The sequence below is a fragment of the Penicillium odoratum genome (assembly GCF_028828045.1).
Source record: "Penicillium odoratum strain IBT 22623 chromosome Unknown utg000004l_segment0_segment0, whole genome shotgun sequence".
Classification (NCBI taxonomy): Eukaryota; Fungi; Ascomycota; class Eurotiomycetes; order Eurotiales; family Aspergillaceae; genus Penicillium; species Penicillium odoratum.
This window is the reverse complement of record NW_026643146.1, coordinates 2,823,614-2,838,343: the sequence shown is the minus strand read 5'-3', so window position 1 is coordinate 2,838,343 and position 14,730 is coordinate 2,823,614. Positions and strand designations below refer to the sequence as shown.

The window sequence follows — 14,730 nt, the reverse complement described above, 5'->3', positions numbered from 1 at the left end:
TGGCATGTTTCCAATCCATCTCAACATCAATTGTCAACTATTAGAGGCTAATCGGCTTGAGCTTATCCCGGTCTGGAGCTAGCGGGTGAACTAATTCCTTATGAAACTCTGATCTGTGGATCCCTTTGAGGCTGGAATGGGATTTGGGTTTCCTAAAATCCGATCTAATGTATATAGCTCTCTGAGATGCTCCCTTGCTTCATTATTTGCATACACTAATCTTATACTTTTCAAGGTTTCAAGGTTCCAAGTTCTCACGGGATGCCTTCCTCTGTGAATCCTTCGTCCTCCGGGTCGGAGAAGCCAGGTCCCATTAGTCCTAGTAAGCCTTCTTCTGTTATGACGGATCCCGATAATGGATTCAAACTTGGTCGACGAGGCGTGCTCGTGTTTTTCACTTTGGCCGTTCTTACCTTGATGGCGGCTCTGGATGGAACTTCTCTCTCTGTGGCTCTACCGGTATTTTTCCCTTCAATAGTGTCATGACTCAAGCTTACCAAGTCAGACCATCTCCCAAGAGCTGGATGGGACAGCCATCGAAGCATTTTGGAGTGGTACCTCCTTCTTGTTGACTTCTACAGGTACACTCGGCTTTAATCTGCCTTAAAATTCATAGTTAATATCTGATAGTATTCCAACCGAGCTTCGCGTCGTTCTCTAATATGTTTGGCCGTCGCGCAATGATCCTAGTCGCCATTCTCTTCTTCTGCGTTGGCGCAATCGTCGCGGCAGTCGCAAAAAATTTCACTTATATGCTCGTTGGACGATCCATCCAAGGAGTAGGTGGTGGCGGGATCATCGCTTTGAGTGAAATCGTCATTACTGATATCGTGCCACTCCGGTATCGCGGGAAATATTTTGGAATCATGAGCGCAATGTGGAGTCTTGGATCAGTGACAGGTCCTATTTTGGGCGGCGGATTTGCCGAGAATGTGACCTGGGTAAGTAAGCCAGAGCTTTAACATTGAAGTATACTAATATCATCCAGCGTTGGATCTTCTACATCAACTTTCCCTTTATTGGAGTTGGTGCAATCTTCGTCCTTCTCTTCTTGAACTTGAAGGTTCTTCCCGGATCTCTAATTGAAAAACTGCGCCAAATTGACTATATCGGGACTGTACTTTTCGTGGGAAGTCTGTCGTCTTTCCTGATTCCGATTACCTGGGGTGGTATCTCCTATGCATGGAACTCATGGCACACTCTCGTCCCCTTGATCATTGGCGCTGCAGGTCTCTTCGTCTTCGCATTCTATGAGTACCGCTTTGCTTCCGACCCAATCATCCCGCCCAAGATTTTCATAAACCGCACAGCAACAGTTTCTTTCATTGGAAGTGTTCTCCAAGGCTTGATCCTATGGTGCACACTCTACTACCTACCATTATACTACGAAGCCGTCAAAGAATTCAGTCCCATCCTCTCGGGTGTCGCTCTCTTCCCTGAGACATTTACCGTTGCACCCAGTGCCATGGTTGTCGGGATCTTGATTACGGTGACGGGACACTACCGCTGGGCTATCTGGCTAGGCTGGACTGTCTCGACGATTGGACTGGGATTGATGTGGTTGATCAAGGTGGAGACCAGTACCTATGGCTGGATTCTGCTTAACCTCGTCCCGGGCCTTGGGCTGGGGATTTTGTTCCCATCTCTCGGATACGCAGTTCAGGCATCCGCTGAGCCGGAGAATCTGGCTATCGCCGTTGCTATGTTTAGCTTCTTCCGTGCCTTGGGACAGGCGATTGGTGTTGCGGTCGGTGGTGTTATCTTCCAAAATCGGATGTACAAAAACTTGCTCAAATACCCTGCTCTGGCGCCTATGGCTAGCGCTTATAGTAAGGATGCGTCGGGTTTGGTGCAAGTTATCAAGGGCATGGCTGATGGGGCCACAAAGCTGAATCTGAAGGAAGCGTACACAGACAGTCTGCGCATTGTCTGGGTCGTTTGCTGTGCTATATCAGGTGTTGCTTTGTTGTTCAGTCTGTTGACTCAGTCCTATGATCTGGATCGTGCCCTGGAGACTTCCCAAGGTCTACGTGATGGCAAGGACAATCTTGATAGTGAGAAGGACGTCGAGGCGCGTGCCGATCAAGCGATGCAGCAGGAGAATCCACTAGCATGGTGATGGCGAACCTGGAACCTGATGATTGACGACCTTATGTACAGTACTTAGATAATTTAGCTTAATGACTATATAATCCTCACTCATACATGCTACGACCTCGAGAGCCATATCTCGAAGTCCCATTCCTCTCTGATGCAAAATCCTCCAAATCATCCGTATATCCAACCCCCCGAATCAACGTCTTGATCCCCTCTCCTCGCCCCGTAGTCTCCCAGGCCTCAACGACATTCTCAAAATCAACAATCTTAGTGATAAGAGGCTTCAACTCAATCTTCCGCGTAAAAGCCAACTCAAGCCCCATCTTGAAATCCCCCGCTCCATACCGAAAGCACCCCTGAACACTAATCTCATTCTCCAAGACCGAAGCAATGGGAAAAGCAACATTCCTCTTCCCAAGCCCAGTCTGCACAAACGACCCCCCAACCCTCAGCGCATGAATAGCCATCTGGATACAAGATTCCACTCCAGTCGTCTCAATCGCCACATCAAAGCCCGGTACATCCGACTCTGTAAAATGCGAATTGCGATGCATCCCCCTCAAGCACTGCGCATTCTCCTCAGACGAAAGCGACTGATTAGGAATAGCAGTCGAGAACGACAACCGTCCATTCGGAACAAACGAGTGTGCAAAATCAAGCTTACCACGACTGACATCCACCGACATGATGGTCGAAGCCCCAAATTCCCTTGCAACAGCCGCGCATAGCAATCCCACCGTCCCGGCGCCGAAAACAACTACCTTATCGCCCGGCTGCACGCACACCCGGCGAACAGCATGAACAGCCACTGCGAGCGGCTCAATGAGCACAGCTTCGTCCAATCCAAAGGAGATTCCCACACTAGGCGGGATCTTATAGCAGCAATCAGCGGGGATTTTGTAATACTTCGTCAACGTCCCATGAAAAGGCGGGGAGGCGGCGAATTTCATAGCGGGGCATAGGTTGTATTTCCCCAATTTACAGCGACTGCAAATTCGACAGGGTGTGCCTGGTTCGATGACGACAGGATCCCCTGGTTGGAGGTTGAAGACTTCAGGACCCACGGCGTGGACGATGCCAGAGGCCTCATGGCCCATGATGAGAGGTTCGTCTTCTGAGACGTATAATTTCAGATTTCCCTTTTTGATCCCGCCGTCAAGCCATAAATTGACCTGATGAGGTTAGTTTGGGGTTATTGATGCTGCGCAGGGGGCATACGTCACTGCCACTGACGCCGATGTAGGCGATGCGGATGATTACATCGTTAGGCTCTTCTATGGTTGGGAGAGGGTGATCCTCGAAACGGATATCGGCTGGTCCATACAGGAGACAGGATGGATTCTGCATATTGTTTAGGATGGGTGGTAATGGCTGCCAACCACTCTTATAGTTTGCATGCGGGCCAGGCTAGAGTCGTATGATCGGAACAATCAGGCCTATGGGAAGACGTGAAATACAGAGTCTAAACGGCTTCAGAGTTAAAGAATGTCGGAGGACAGAAATCCGAGCAGGGTTTGGAGTTGCATGGGCTAGTCTTACATACTTGGCTTATTTGGCCCACTGAGGGGTTAAGTGACGTTAAGTGACAAGGGTATGGGAATTATGAATTCAAATGCCATTGCCGGCTATCAATATCAAACGCAAATCAAAAACAAGGTCATATCGTCGTGAAATAGCAAAATAGACAACAAATTAACGACCCATTACTCGTAGTCGTTCTTTCAACATGTCCACCTCCTTATCCACTTCCATTCCCCGTTTCTCCAGCTTTTCTTTGTCATTCTCCTTTAGCACTACCGACCGATACTCTCCATCACCATCAGGAGCTCCGACGGTTACCCAGACAAACTTGGTCCCAGAGCTGCCGCTTTGCGACCGTTCCTGAGTACCTTGCCAGAACATTTCTGGGGGTATATCGCCTGGAAGCCCTCTGGACATAGGACGACCACCAAGACGCCCATGCTTGATCCAGACCTTCAACACATCCTTAATGAAGCTGACTTTCTGGAGGAAGGAATTGGCATCCAAGATCTCCCGGATACGGTCTTCGACGGAGTTGAGGGACTCTCCGTTGACAATGCTCAAGAAAGTGGCCGCTTCATCTGACGCGACAGCGCGCGTGTCAAATCCAGCCGGATGCATCTTCCCCTTCGCGGAGAAGTAGCGTGCAGCAGAGGGTGAAAGATGATAGAAGTCGATCCACGGTGAAGAGCTCCGGGTACGACCCGGAGCAATGACCAGCTTGGTATGATCCGGGAAATTGAACTGGAAAGCGCCATCACCGAATCCCCAGATACCGACATTGCCCAGTCGCTGATAGAACTTGATGAATTGACCACTGATGTGGCTGGAGACGTGATCGCTGCCATCATCGCCATGGCGACCCAGGGATCCAATCATGTACTTTCCAAACTGATCGACCAACTTCACTCGCTTGATCTTCTCCATATCAGCTTTGTCAGCTTCTGTCCCCGTATTGACGCGTAATCTCATCGCCCTCGAGGTTCTGGGATCGAACAAAGATGGGGAGATGAATCCTCGCCGGATACCACGGCAACCCAGCAGATCGTCATCGTGGTTCTCGTAGAATTCTACAGGGCTGCCATGGCGGGGAATCAGGTATTCAGCTTCTGAGTATGGAATACCTTTCTCCTCGCCATTATCGGCACTGCGCGCTTTACGGCGTATGTGTCTTTCACCGTCTCGCACAATCACACTGGAAGCCGGCTGGCCGTTCTCTCCCTTGAAAACACACCCAACACTACCATCATCCAGTACATACCCGATGCCATATCGATTGGTGTAGTCAACCCACTTGATAACATATGCGTGGGGCTGCTTCCGAGGACCTGTTCGGCGGCGGGTAGATTGGCTAACAAGATTCGACAACATAAGGCGCAAATCCGTGTTGACTTCGCTCAAAGAAGTGCCTGGCAAGATCTCGCAAACATCTTCGCTGTGGAAGAGAGGCGTAAGTCCCAGACTAGAGCGAGGCTTCGTTGACGAATTTCCCTTGCTGTTGGTCCGACCGATTCCGTGAGACGTGGTTACCGGCTTTGACTGCGTGCTGGATGTGAATACTGATTCGGTGGGGCTGATGACCTTTGGTCGTTCTGCTCTTTCGGGAGCAATCTTTAGCTCCGGTCGAGATGATCGTAAGGTTGGCTGTCGGCTAGCTAATCTTTCCTCCAATCGCGGTAACTTGGGTTCGGTCGACATAGGTCCTTGACCAGCGGCCTCCAGCCGACGAGACTGAGACCGAGTCTTGCCAATGGTCAACCCCGATGGCATGCTGGTTGACTTGGTCAACTGCGGTCTTTCAATATCCCGGGTCTGGGCTTGGGAGGCCGATGCCATTCGTCGAGTTCGGATGGGCCGCTCCGCGAGCCCACCCAAAGGTACACTAGGGACTGGTGGTACAGGGGGCTCCTGGGTTTCCCGGTAAGGTCTCGCTGGCTCCTGCTCACCCATTCCCGGAATCTTGCGAGGAGAGACCATGCCAACTCGACCCTGCTGGCGAAGTGTCGCGGCGTGACTTTGAGGCTCCATTCTGCGCTGTTGGGCCGCAGCAAGAGCCGCATTTGTTCGCGTGGCTGATGGATTAGTACGAGCGGATACAGCTCGCCGAGATGATAATATACTGCTGTCACTAGCACCATCAACACTGGGGACCGTTTTTCGTGATGTTTCCGCAAGACACCAATCGCCCTCGAGGTCATGGGGCCATTGATAGATAAAGTCCATAGGCAATGGAACGGAGGGGCGCAGACCTCTTGCATCCTCTGTCTCGCACTCAGAATAGGCAGATTTTGAGCAATTTCGCCCCACAGACTTGCGAGCGGTCCCATCAGGTTTCCGCCCAACACCGCACAGTGAGTAAAACGCTGCCTTGCAAGAGTGATAGCGCTGGCTCGGATCATCCACCTGGTATACATAGCCACGCAGCTTCTCGTCGGAGTCCAAACCATAACCACTGATCATCACGTCACCTCTTGGAGCCTGATCCTTCAGCCAAATTGGCTTGGTGAAACGCGTGGCGGGATCCAACTGGCGAGGAATGCATCCGTCGTACATGTTGAAGAATGGGTGCTCGACAATGTCATCTGGGTCTGGGCGTTCTTCATCGACGAGATTCAAGCAAGCACTAACTAGGTCCTTGGCCTCTTCGGGAATGTGATTGTTATTTTCCGAATCCTTTGGCCACACATAGGCCAGATTTCGAACTTTCTTGTAAATCTCCTCTTGCGTTTTGGATTGAAACGGCGGGAAACCAGTCAACATGGCAAAGCAAATGACACCGAGAGACCAGATGTCCACTTTTTGCGTGTGACCACCTTTACTCTTATCCAGAACCTCCGGGGCGATGTAATTTGGTGTTCCGCATAAAGTGTTTCGTCTTTTCGCATCCTTGTCTGAGAGAATCATAGCGGCCAGGCCAAAATCTCCGACTTTGATGTTCATGTATTGGTCGAGAAACAGGTTCCCCATTTTCAAATCACGGTGCGCAACAAATCTTTTGTGTAGATATTTCATGGCGGCGCAAAGTTGAATCATGAACCGTCTTACTTCGGGTAATGATAGGTATCGTCGCTTCCGTACCATATCCATCACTGACCCATTCGGACATAGCTCCAGTACCACGTAGGTACTTTGCTCGAATGCAAAAGCGCGGTAAAACTGCACAACGAATGGATGGCGCATTTTTGAATGAATCTGTAGCTCGGTCCGGAACTGTCATATCATCAGCAACTTTACCTCCACCGACTGAACAGCATGCCTACCTTTTCTTCCATTTTCTTTTGTGGCATCTGAGACTTGACGACTTTCATCGCATACACGCGGCCATTCCGCGCAAGTGTGCCTTCATAGCATACAGCGAATCCGCCTTTCCCTAAGAATGCGCCTATCGCATATTGCTCTCCACTATCCGCAGGTTCTGGGACCAACGGAGGTGGGGGGTCGGCATGATTCTTAGAGGGAGCCTTCTGACCGGCAGCGGCGGGTTTGTTGACGACTTTCCGATCCATGGCAAGTTTGGGCTTGATAATTTGGTTTGTTGATCTTGGTGAGAGAGCGTCCATTATGAAAAGTATTCGTTCGAGGTTTCGCAACCGGTATTATAGCTGTTGCAGTGATTTTGCGATCGAACTCAGGAAATTGCAGGCATTAAGGTCATTGAGTAACAAATATTAAGCAGGTAGAGTCGATGAGGGTATCAAGTTGAGCAAGATTGGTATCCCTGCAAGCATCCGAAAGTTCAGCTTCTGCTTATCGAGCTCCACTCGGTCGGCAAACCGACGAAACTAAGTAAATCAATTCAGGGCGGATGAGGTGAGAGAACATACCAGAATGCAAAGCGCTAAACAGAGACTGTACAAATCACCCACAGAGCCACAAAGCACAACCCGACCGAGAGTTGGAGTGGGGAAGGATTGAAGCTAAAGTGCAGAAGTTCGGACCATAATAGATTTCCTGATTCGGAAATCGATAAACACCAATGCTGAGGTAATCCATCACGTGTCATCCGCATTCACTCCAGTTGTTGATGATCTGGAATATTCACTTATTCCTTAAAAAACACTGCACCGGGTTTATTGATGTCTTTGGATTTTTTTTAACTATCTATATAGCTACTAGTTATTTCCATGCCGAGTCCCAAGGTTGGCTGTTTGCTCACCTGAAAAGGCTATGTCATTTTTCAATTAAATCGATGTTCCGGGCTGGTATATATATTTTGTAGATCATGGCCACTCTTCTCTTGCACTTCCTTTACATATTGTCAACCCTTCCTCTGTGTGGAAAAAGGCTCCTACCTTGCATAAAATGATCTCCATCAAGATCTCAAAACAGGGCTGCACTGTGCAAAATAAAAATTTGTCAACATTGAAGCATACAAAGTGAAAGAATTAAACCCAAATTTTCTTTTCTATAGCGAGTACATGATTCTACACTATTCACCGCCAGGTTCCAAAGACCCGCCTGATAAGGTATCTCAGTAATCCCACATACACAATCGGCATATTTTAGACACAATCATTTAATATCTAGCTTAGTACTAGCATTCTATACTTTCATGGATAACCATGGAATCTGCTGAAAGTTGGATTGCCTCGCTGAGTCATCAAAGACTAATCCCCTTTAGTACGAAGTACAGTGGGGGCAGTACCTGATCAACGTCACAGCGTGAGTCAAGCTCCAGGCCCACGCAAGCTTTGTCTTGATCACACATTCCAACGTTTCCACCATGTCCCTTACATTGAAACTCTCGTCTCTAGCGATTCGCACCCTATCTAAACCGATCGCGGTATGCTCTACAAGCGTTCTAAGTCTGCCTGCAATACTGACAACGATCCGCAGACTCGACTGAAAGCTCAAGCTCGTGAACATGAACGCTTCCGCAACCTTTGTGTGTCAATGGCACAAGCCCTCCACCGATTTGACATGCGCCTACGGTTAGGCTCAATTCGAGACAATTCTGCCTCACAGCGTCAAGCTGCCGCCGAGGCACAAGCGAAAAAACACATCCCCACGTCCCCGACAGCAAAGACAGAGGCCGAGACCAAAGCAGAGGAGCATGCACAAGCCAAAGCAAAAGCTGCTGCGGAAGAAGCAGCAAAGCCTCACCACTACCGTATCCGACCCCTGACCGAGTCGAAAGCAATCGAGTCCGGTGCAAATTTCATTAGCGAAAGCTTTCTTTTCATGGTGGCCGGCGGGCTGATTATCTTCGAGGCATGGCGATCCCGTCGGAAGGAAAGTACTCGTCGAGAAGGCGTTGAGGAACGTCTTGCTGAGCTGGAGCAATCGGAGAAAATGGCTAGGGAAGCTTTGATTGCCTTGGAGAAGGAGCTGCTGGCATTGCATGCTGCCCGTGGCGAAAAGCCCAAGTTGACACACCGTATCTTACCGCGGGCAGTGTGGGAAAAAGAGCCGGAGTTGGAGGAGCCCGAGGTAGAGCAAACCTGGTGGTCGACTGTCACCTCGTACTTCTCGTTTGGCAGGGAATCAAACAAACCCCGACCGACTCCCCAAACCCTTTCACAAATACCGCAAGACTCAAAAGCCACAGGCTCTGGTGAGCAATCTGCTTCGCCTGGACCAAATAAAGCATCCGAGTCGAAGAATTCGGAATAAGACTTCATTGCATGTTATATATAGAGCGCTTAACGTTGTTAATATCTGGGTGCTGTCGATTAGAGCCATTGGTGAAAGTGGTGCGTGTGGCTTTCTGTTGGTGTTTATACCCTCTCTACTTATTCATCTCTGAGCTCCTTAGAATTTTGTACATTACAGCTCATCTTGCACTTTCGTCTAATCACCGTCATCACTTCCCTCTAACACTTTTTCCCAACTCTGTTCTTTCAACCATCTTTTCCAACCTTCTGCAACTACTGGTTCAATGAAGGGAGCCTACAACTGTAAAGGGTCTCCCATAGCACTATCAATACCACAGTTGATTCGATATGCTCGCTTATTCAGCAATTTGATTATTATCGATCTTTGATCGCTTCTGTGTTCGTTTCATTTGTGTGGAGCCATACCGAATTCCATTCTCTGTCTGGCCATAGTGATGTGACGGTAGAACGTTCTTCGGCAGCTACCTAAGCACTATCGACCGGTTGTGTTCTCAATACACGCAAGCTGTGATGGAGGAAATGAAGAAAGGGTGACGATGCTCTTGGATGCCCCTTAGATACTCCCATAACGAGCTATCAACACATCGTGATCCCGATATCTAATACAATTATCACAATTATTATTAATCACTTCCGTGCGGAGCCGTGGAGTATTTGCCACCTATACTTCATAACAATATATCTGTCAACATGAGTATTATGGTATACGAGGCTTGGAGGCGCTTAAAAATCTACCATCTGGCAGCAAACGGACGCAAGGACTCGAGCGCTTACGAACGTGCCTTCGGTGTATGCCCAATGACGTCGGTGTTGCTATTTATGACACGCACGAGCCACACAGCCTTATGAACACATACTAGTTAAGGCACACGTTAGAGAAAAGGATGAATATAATTGGAACAAATTTGAATGTATGTGGAAATGCGGGTAAATGAAGAACCAGTGATAACACAATTTCGCCCCTAAGGCAACAGCCGATCCAGACCCTTTAAGTGTGGCGCAGCTTGTTTGATTGGGTTTGTCTGTGTACGTAAGTCCGCCCTTCCTCCTGGCGATTAGAACACCCACTCTTTAGTGCTCTCTTCCTAAACATATTTCCCTTATTTTGACCTCCCCATTGTCGCCTGGGCGCGAGATCCGGGAGTTTGACATATCATGGTGAGCCGAACCTCCGGAGACAACCCCCCGTTGACACATCCAAGTTCCGGCACTGACCCCGCGGTTCCGACTTAGGGTCAATCACGACGCCCGCAAGGCGGGGAAAAGAAGAGTCGATTCGGACGCTCTAAAGGAGCCGCTGATATTGGCGATGGCAGACAATCCGGAAAATCACAGATCAAAAAGGCCACCTTTGAGACTTCTAAGAAGAAGGAGATCGGAGTTTCGGACTTGACACTGCTGAGCAAGATCTCCAACGAGGCAATCAACGATAATTTGAAACTACGATTCGAGCATGGCGAGATTTATGTAAGGGACTCTATCGCGGGGATGCGCGCAGGGGCAGGCTGACAGGTGTCCGAACAGACCTATATTGGCCATGTGTTGGTCTCGGTCAATCCGTTCCAAGATCGTGAGTGATGGATTGCAACCCCTGGGATACTTCGGAAACCAAAATACTAACACAGTCAAGTGGGTATTTATACCGATAAGGTACTCGATTCTTACCGCGGCAAGAACCGTCTCGAGGTCCCTCCCCACGTATTCGGAGTCGCCGAATCGTCATACTACAACATGAAATCCTACAAGGACAACCAATGTGTTATTATTTCGGGAGAGTCGGGTGCTGGAAAGACTGAGGCTGCCAAGCGCATCATGCAGTATATCGCCAGTGTGTCTGGAGGTGGTGACTCGTCAATTCAACAGACCAAGGACATGGTACTAGCCACAAACCCTCTGCTGGAGTCGTTTGGTAATGCGAAAACATTGCGCAATAACAATTCTTCCCGGTTCGGCAAGTACCTCGAACTCGAGTTCAATGCCAACGGTGAGCCTGTCGGAGCCAACATTACAAACTACTTGTTGGAGAAGTCGCGAGTTGTCGGCCAGATCACCAACGAGCGAAACTTCCACATTTTTTACCAATTTACCAAGGGTGCACCCCAGAAGTACCGAGACAGCTTCGGTATTCAGCAGCCGCAATCCTACCTCTACACGAGCCGATCAAAATGTTTTGACGTTCCTGGAATCGATGATTTGGGCGAGTTCAAAGATACATTGGATGCGATGCAGATGATTGGAATGACCGAGGCGGAGCAGGACAATGTTTTCCGCATGCTGGCGGCTATTTTGTGGATTGGTAATGTTCAATTCACTGAAGATGACTCCGGCAATGCCTCTATCACGGATCAGTCCGTGGTTGACTTTGTCGCATATCTGTTGGAGGTGGATGCCGCGCAAGTGAACAAGGCTTTCACGATTCGTCTGATGGAGACTGCGCGCGGAGGCCGCAGGGGCTCTATCTACGAAGTCCCGCTGAACACCGTGCAAGCGACGGCTGTTCGGGATGCCATGGCGAAGGCGATTTACTTCAATCTGTTTGACTGGATTGTGGCCCGTGTTAACCAGTCGTTGGCTGCTCGCGGAACTGTGGCCAACTCCATTGGTATTTTGGATATCTACGGTTTCGAGATTTTCGAGAAGAACTCCTTTGAGCAGCTTTGCATCAATTATGTCAATGAGAAGCTGCAGCAGATTTTCATCCAGTTGACTTTGAAGGCCGAGCAAGATGAGTATGCTCGCGAGCAGATCCAATGGACTCCCATCAAGTACTTCGATAACAAGGTGGTGTGCTCTTTGATCGAGGACAAGCGCCCTCCTGGTGTTTTCGCCGCCCTGAACGATGCCTGTGCCACGGCTCACGCTGATTCCGGCGCTGCCGATAACACATTCGTTGGTCGTCTAAACTTCCTTTCTCAAAACCCTAATTTCGAGGGACGCCAAGGCCAGTTCATTATCAAGCACTACGCCGGTGATGTGAGCTACGCCGTTGAGGGTATGACCGATAAGAACAAGGATCAGTTGCTGAAGGATCTCCTGAACCTGGCTGGATCCAGCAGCAACCAGTTCGTTCACGATCTTTTCCCCAACCAGGTGAACCAGGATGATAAGCGTCGCCCGCCTACCGCAGGTGACAAGATCAAGGCCTCGGCCAACGACCTTGTTGCTACGCTGATGAAGGCGCAACCCTCTTACATCCGAACCATCAAGCCCAACGATAACAAGGCCCCTAAGGAGTACAATGTCGGCAATGTGCTGCATCAGATCAAATACCTTGGTCTCCAGGAGAACGTGCGCATTCGTCGTGCTGGTTTTGCTTATCGTCAGACCTTTGACAAGTTTGTCGAACGATTCTACCTCTTGTCTCCCAAAACTTCATACGCTGGTGACTACACATGGACTGGCGATGCAGAATCGGGTGCCAAGCAGATCTTGAAGGATACCAGTATCCCTGCAGAGGAGTACCAGATGGGTATCACCAAGGTCTTTGTGAAGACACCCGAGACCCTCTTTGCCCTTGAGGCCATGCGCGACCGTTACTGGCATAACATGGCCATTCGCATCCAGCGCGCTTGGCGTAATTACCTTAGGTACCGTATCGAGTGCGCTATTCGGATCCAGCGGTTCTGGCGCCGCATGACCGGTGGTTTGGAATTCATCAAAGTGCGTGACCAGGGACATAAACTTCTCCAAGGCCGTAAGGAGCGCCGAAGAATGAGTCTTCTTGGTTCGCGTCGCTTCCTCGGTGACTACCTTGGCGTGGGCAATACCGGTGGTCCAGGTGAAATGATTCGCAGCGGTGGCAACATCAGCGGCTCAGAAGAGGTTCTCTTCTCTTGCCGCGGAGAAGTACTGCAGTCCAAGTTTGGTCGCTCCAGCAAACAGGTTCCTCGGTTTATTGTGTTGACCAACCGACATGTGTACATTGTGGCCCAGGGCATCGTTAACAACCAACTTGTCATTTCGTCCGAACGCACCGTTCCAATCGGGGCCATTAAAGCGGTCAGCACCTCCAACCTGAAGGATGACTGGTTCTCATTGGTAATTGGTGCTCAAGAGCCAGACCCATTGATCAACTGTGTTTTCAAGACCGAGTTCTTCACTCACCTGAGCACGGCTCTGCGAGGCTCTCTGAACCTGAAGATCGGAGAGAGCATCGAATACAACAAGAAGCCTGGAAAGCTAGCCATGGTCAAGGCCGTCAAAGACCCAGGCTCTAGCAATATCGACAGCTACAAGAGTAGCACGATCCACACCACTGCCGGTGAACCAGCCAGCTCCGTTTCCAAGCCTACCCCTCGACCCAAGCCGGTTGCTGCTCGGCCAGTCACCAAGGGCAAGCTGCTCCGCCCCGGTGGCCCAGGAGGGGGCCAGTCGAAGCTCTCCGCTGCCGCTCGCAGACCTGTACCTGCCGCACAGCCCTTGCCTCAATCGACACCCAGACCTGCCCCTGCCCCTGCCCCACAGCCAGAGCAACCCCGAGTTGTTCCAGTCCCTCAGCCTGTTGCTACTACCAAGGTTTCACATTCTCACACCTCTTCCACAGGCTCTGCACGAGCTCCTCCCCCACCCCCTCCACCCGCGCCTCCTGCATCGAAGAAACACACGGCCAAGGTCCTGTATGACTTTAACAGTGATCGTGCGAACGAATTGTCTATTAAGAGTGGTGATGTTGTGCAGATTGTATCAAAGGAAGGAAATGGTTAGTCCCCTATACCTCTACAAATTTAACTAAGCTAATTTGCCCAGGATGGTGGCTCTGCATGGATATGACAACCTCTGCTCAAGGCTGGACTCCCGAAGCCTACCTCGAAGAGCAAGTAGCCGCGACTCCTAAACCCGCACCCCCTCCTCCCCCTCCCGTCTCTCGAGCAACCCCAAGCCCTGTCCCCAATGGAGCCGGAGCTGCGGTCGCCGCGAAAAGTAAACCTGCTCCACCCGCGCCCCCTATCAAGCGACCTAACATGGCTGGCCGGAAGACCGCCCCTGTTCCTGCTCCTCGTGACAGTGCCGTGAGCATGAACTCGGGTGATTCGTCCGGTGCAAGCGGCCGCGGAACGCCGAATAGCACATCCAATGCCAGTCTGGCTGGTGGTCTTGCCGAGGCATTGCGTGCGCGACAGAACGCTATGCAGGGAAAGCAGGATGACGACGACTGGTAGATTCAAGAGATTTCCTTCAGTCGGTTTCGAGTTTTCAGAGGTCTTCTTTTTTGCGCTTAGCGTTAGGCCTGTGATTGTTTTCCCATTTTTGTAAACCCTGGCATATGCGTGCATTCAGGTTTTGGTCTACTGTGTGAGCATGGGCTAGCCGGGTTTTTGTTTTACCCTTCATTTTCATTGTTCCCTTCTTCCTTTCTAGGGTTGTTGGTAAGCTACAAACTAGAAAGTTACGTTCAATATATACTGTCCGCGATAGTTTCGTTCCTATGTTCATAGATTCCATAATCCAGGTGTTCGAGCATAGCCTATGGACTAGGTGAGATGTAAACCTATCTTGC

General features: G+C 50.1%; 5 protein-coding genes across 5 annotated transcripts; 3 read left to right on the top strand and 2 right to left on the bottom strand.

Annotated features, from left to right (window-relative positions):
- Positions 1–261: 261 nt before the first annotated feature.
- Positions 262–2,119, top strand: N7520_005333 (uncharacterized protein; the record flags this gene model as incomplete). The annotated part of the gene is made up of 4 exons (XM_057139267.1): positions 262–459; positions 506–581; positions 631–941; positions 989–2,119. 4 exons carry the CDS (start codon positions 262–264, stop codon positions 2,117–2,119), a joined length of 1,716 nt encoding a protein of 571 aa, XP_056997474.1.
- Positions 2,120–2,195: 76 nt separating this feature from the next.
- On the bottom strand, positions 2,196–3,444 carry N7520_005332 (NAD(P)-dependent alcohol dehydrogenase; the record flags this gene model as incomplete). The annotated part of the gene is made up of 2 exons (XM_057139266.1): positions 2,196–3,269; positions 3,316–3,444. 2 exons carry the CDS (start codon positions 3,442–3,444, stop codon positions 2,196–2,198), a joined length of 1,203 nt encoding a protein of 400 aa, XP_056997473.1.
- Positions 3,445–3,789: 345 nt separating this feature from the next.
- N7520_005331 (PLK family serine/threonine-protein kinase) lies at positions 3,790–7,178 on the bottom strand (the record flags this gene model as incomplete). The annotated part of the gene is made up of 2 exons (XM_057139265.1): positions 3,790–6,828; positions 6,879–7,178. The coding sequence occupies 2 exons, from the start codon at positions 7,176–7,178 to the stop codon at positions 3,790–3,792; spliced, it is 3,339 nt and encodes a 1,112-aa protein (XP_056997472.1).
- Positions 7,179–8,341: 1,163 nt separating this feature from the next.
- N7520_005330 (OPA3 family protein) lies at positions 8,342–9,231 on the top strand (the record flags this gene model as incomplete). The annotated part of the gene is made up of 2 exons (XM_057139264.1): positions 8,342–8,401; positions 8,455–9,231. 2 exons carry the CDS (start codon positions 8,342–8,344, stop codon positions 9,229–9,231), a joined length of 837 nt encoding a protein of 278 aa, XP_056997471.1.
- A 1,157-nt stretch (positions 9,232–10,388) lies between these two features.
- Positions 10,389–14,392, top strand: N7520_005329 (class I myosin myoA; the record flags this gene model as incomplete). The annotated part of the gene is made up of 5 exons (XM_057139263.1): positions 10,389–10,391; positions 10,467–10,700; positions 10,758–10,803; positions 10,864–13,932; positions 13,980–14,392. The coding sequence occupies 5 exons, from the start codon at positions 10,389–10,391 to the stop codon at positions 14,390–14,392; spliced, it is 3,765 nt and encodes a 1,254-aa protein (XP_056997470.1).
- Between the last annotated feature and the right edge of the window lie 338 nt (positions 14,393–14,730).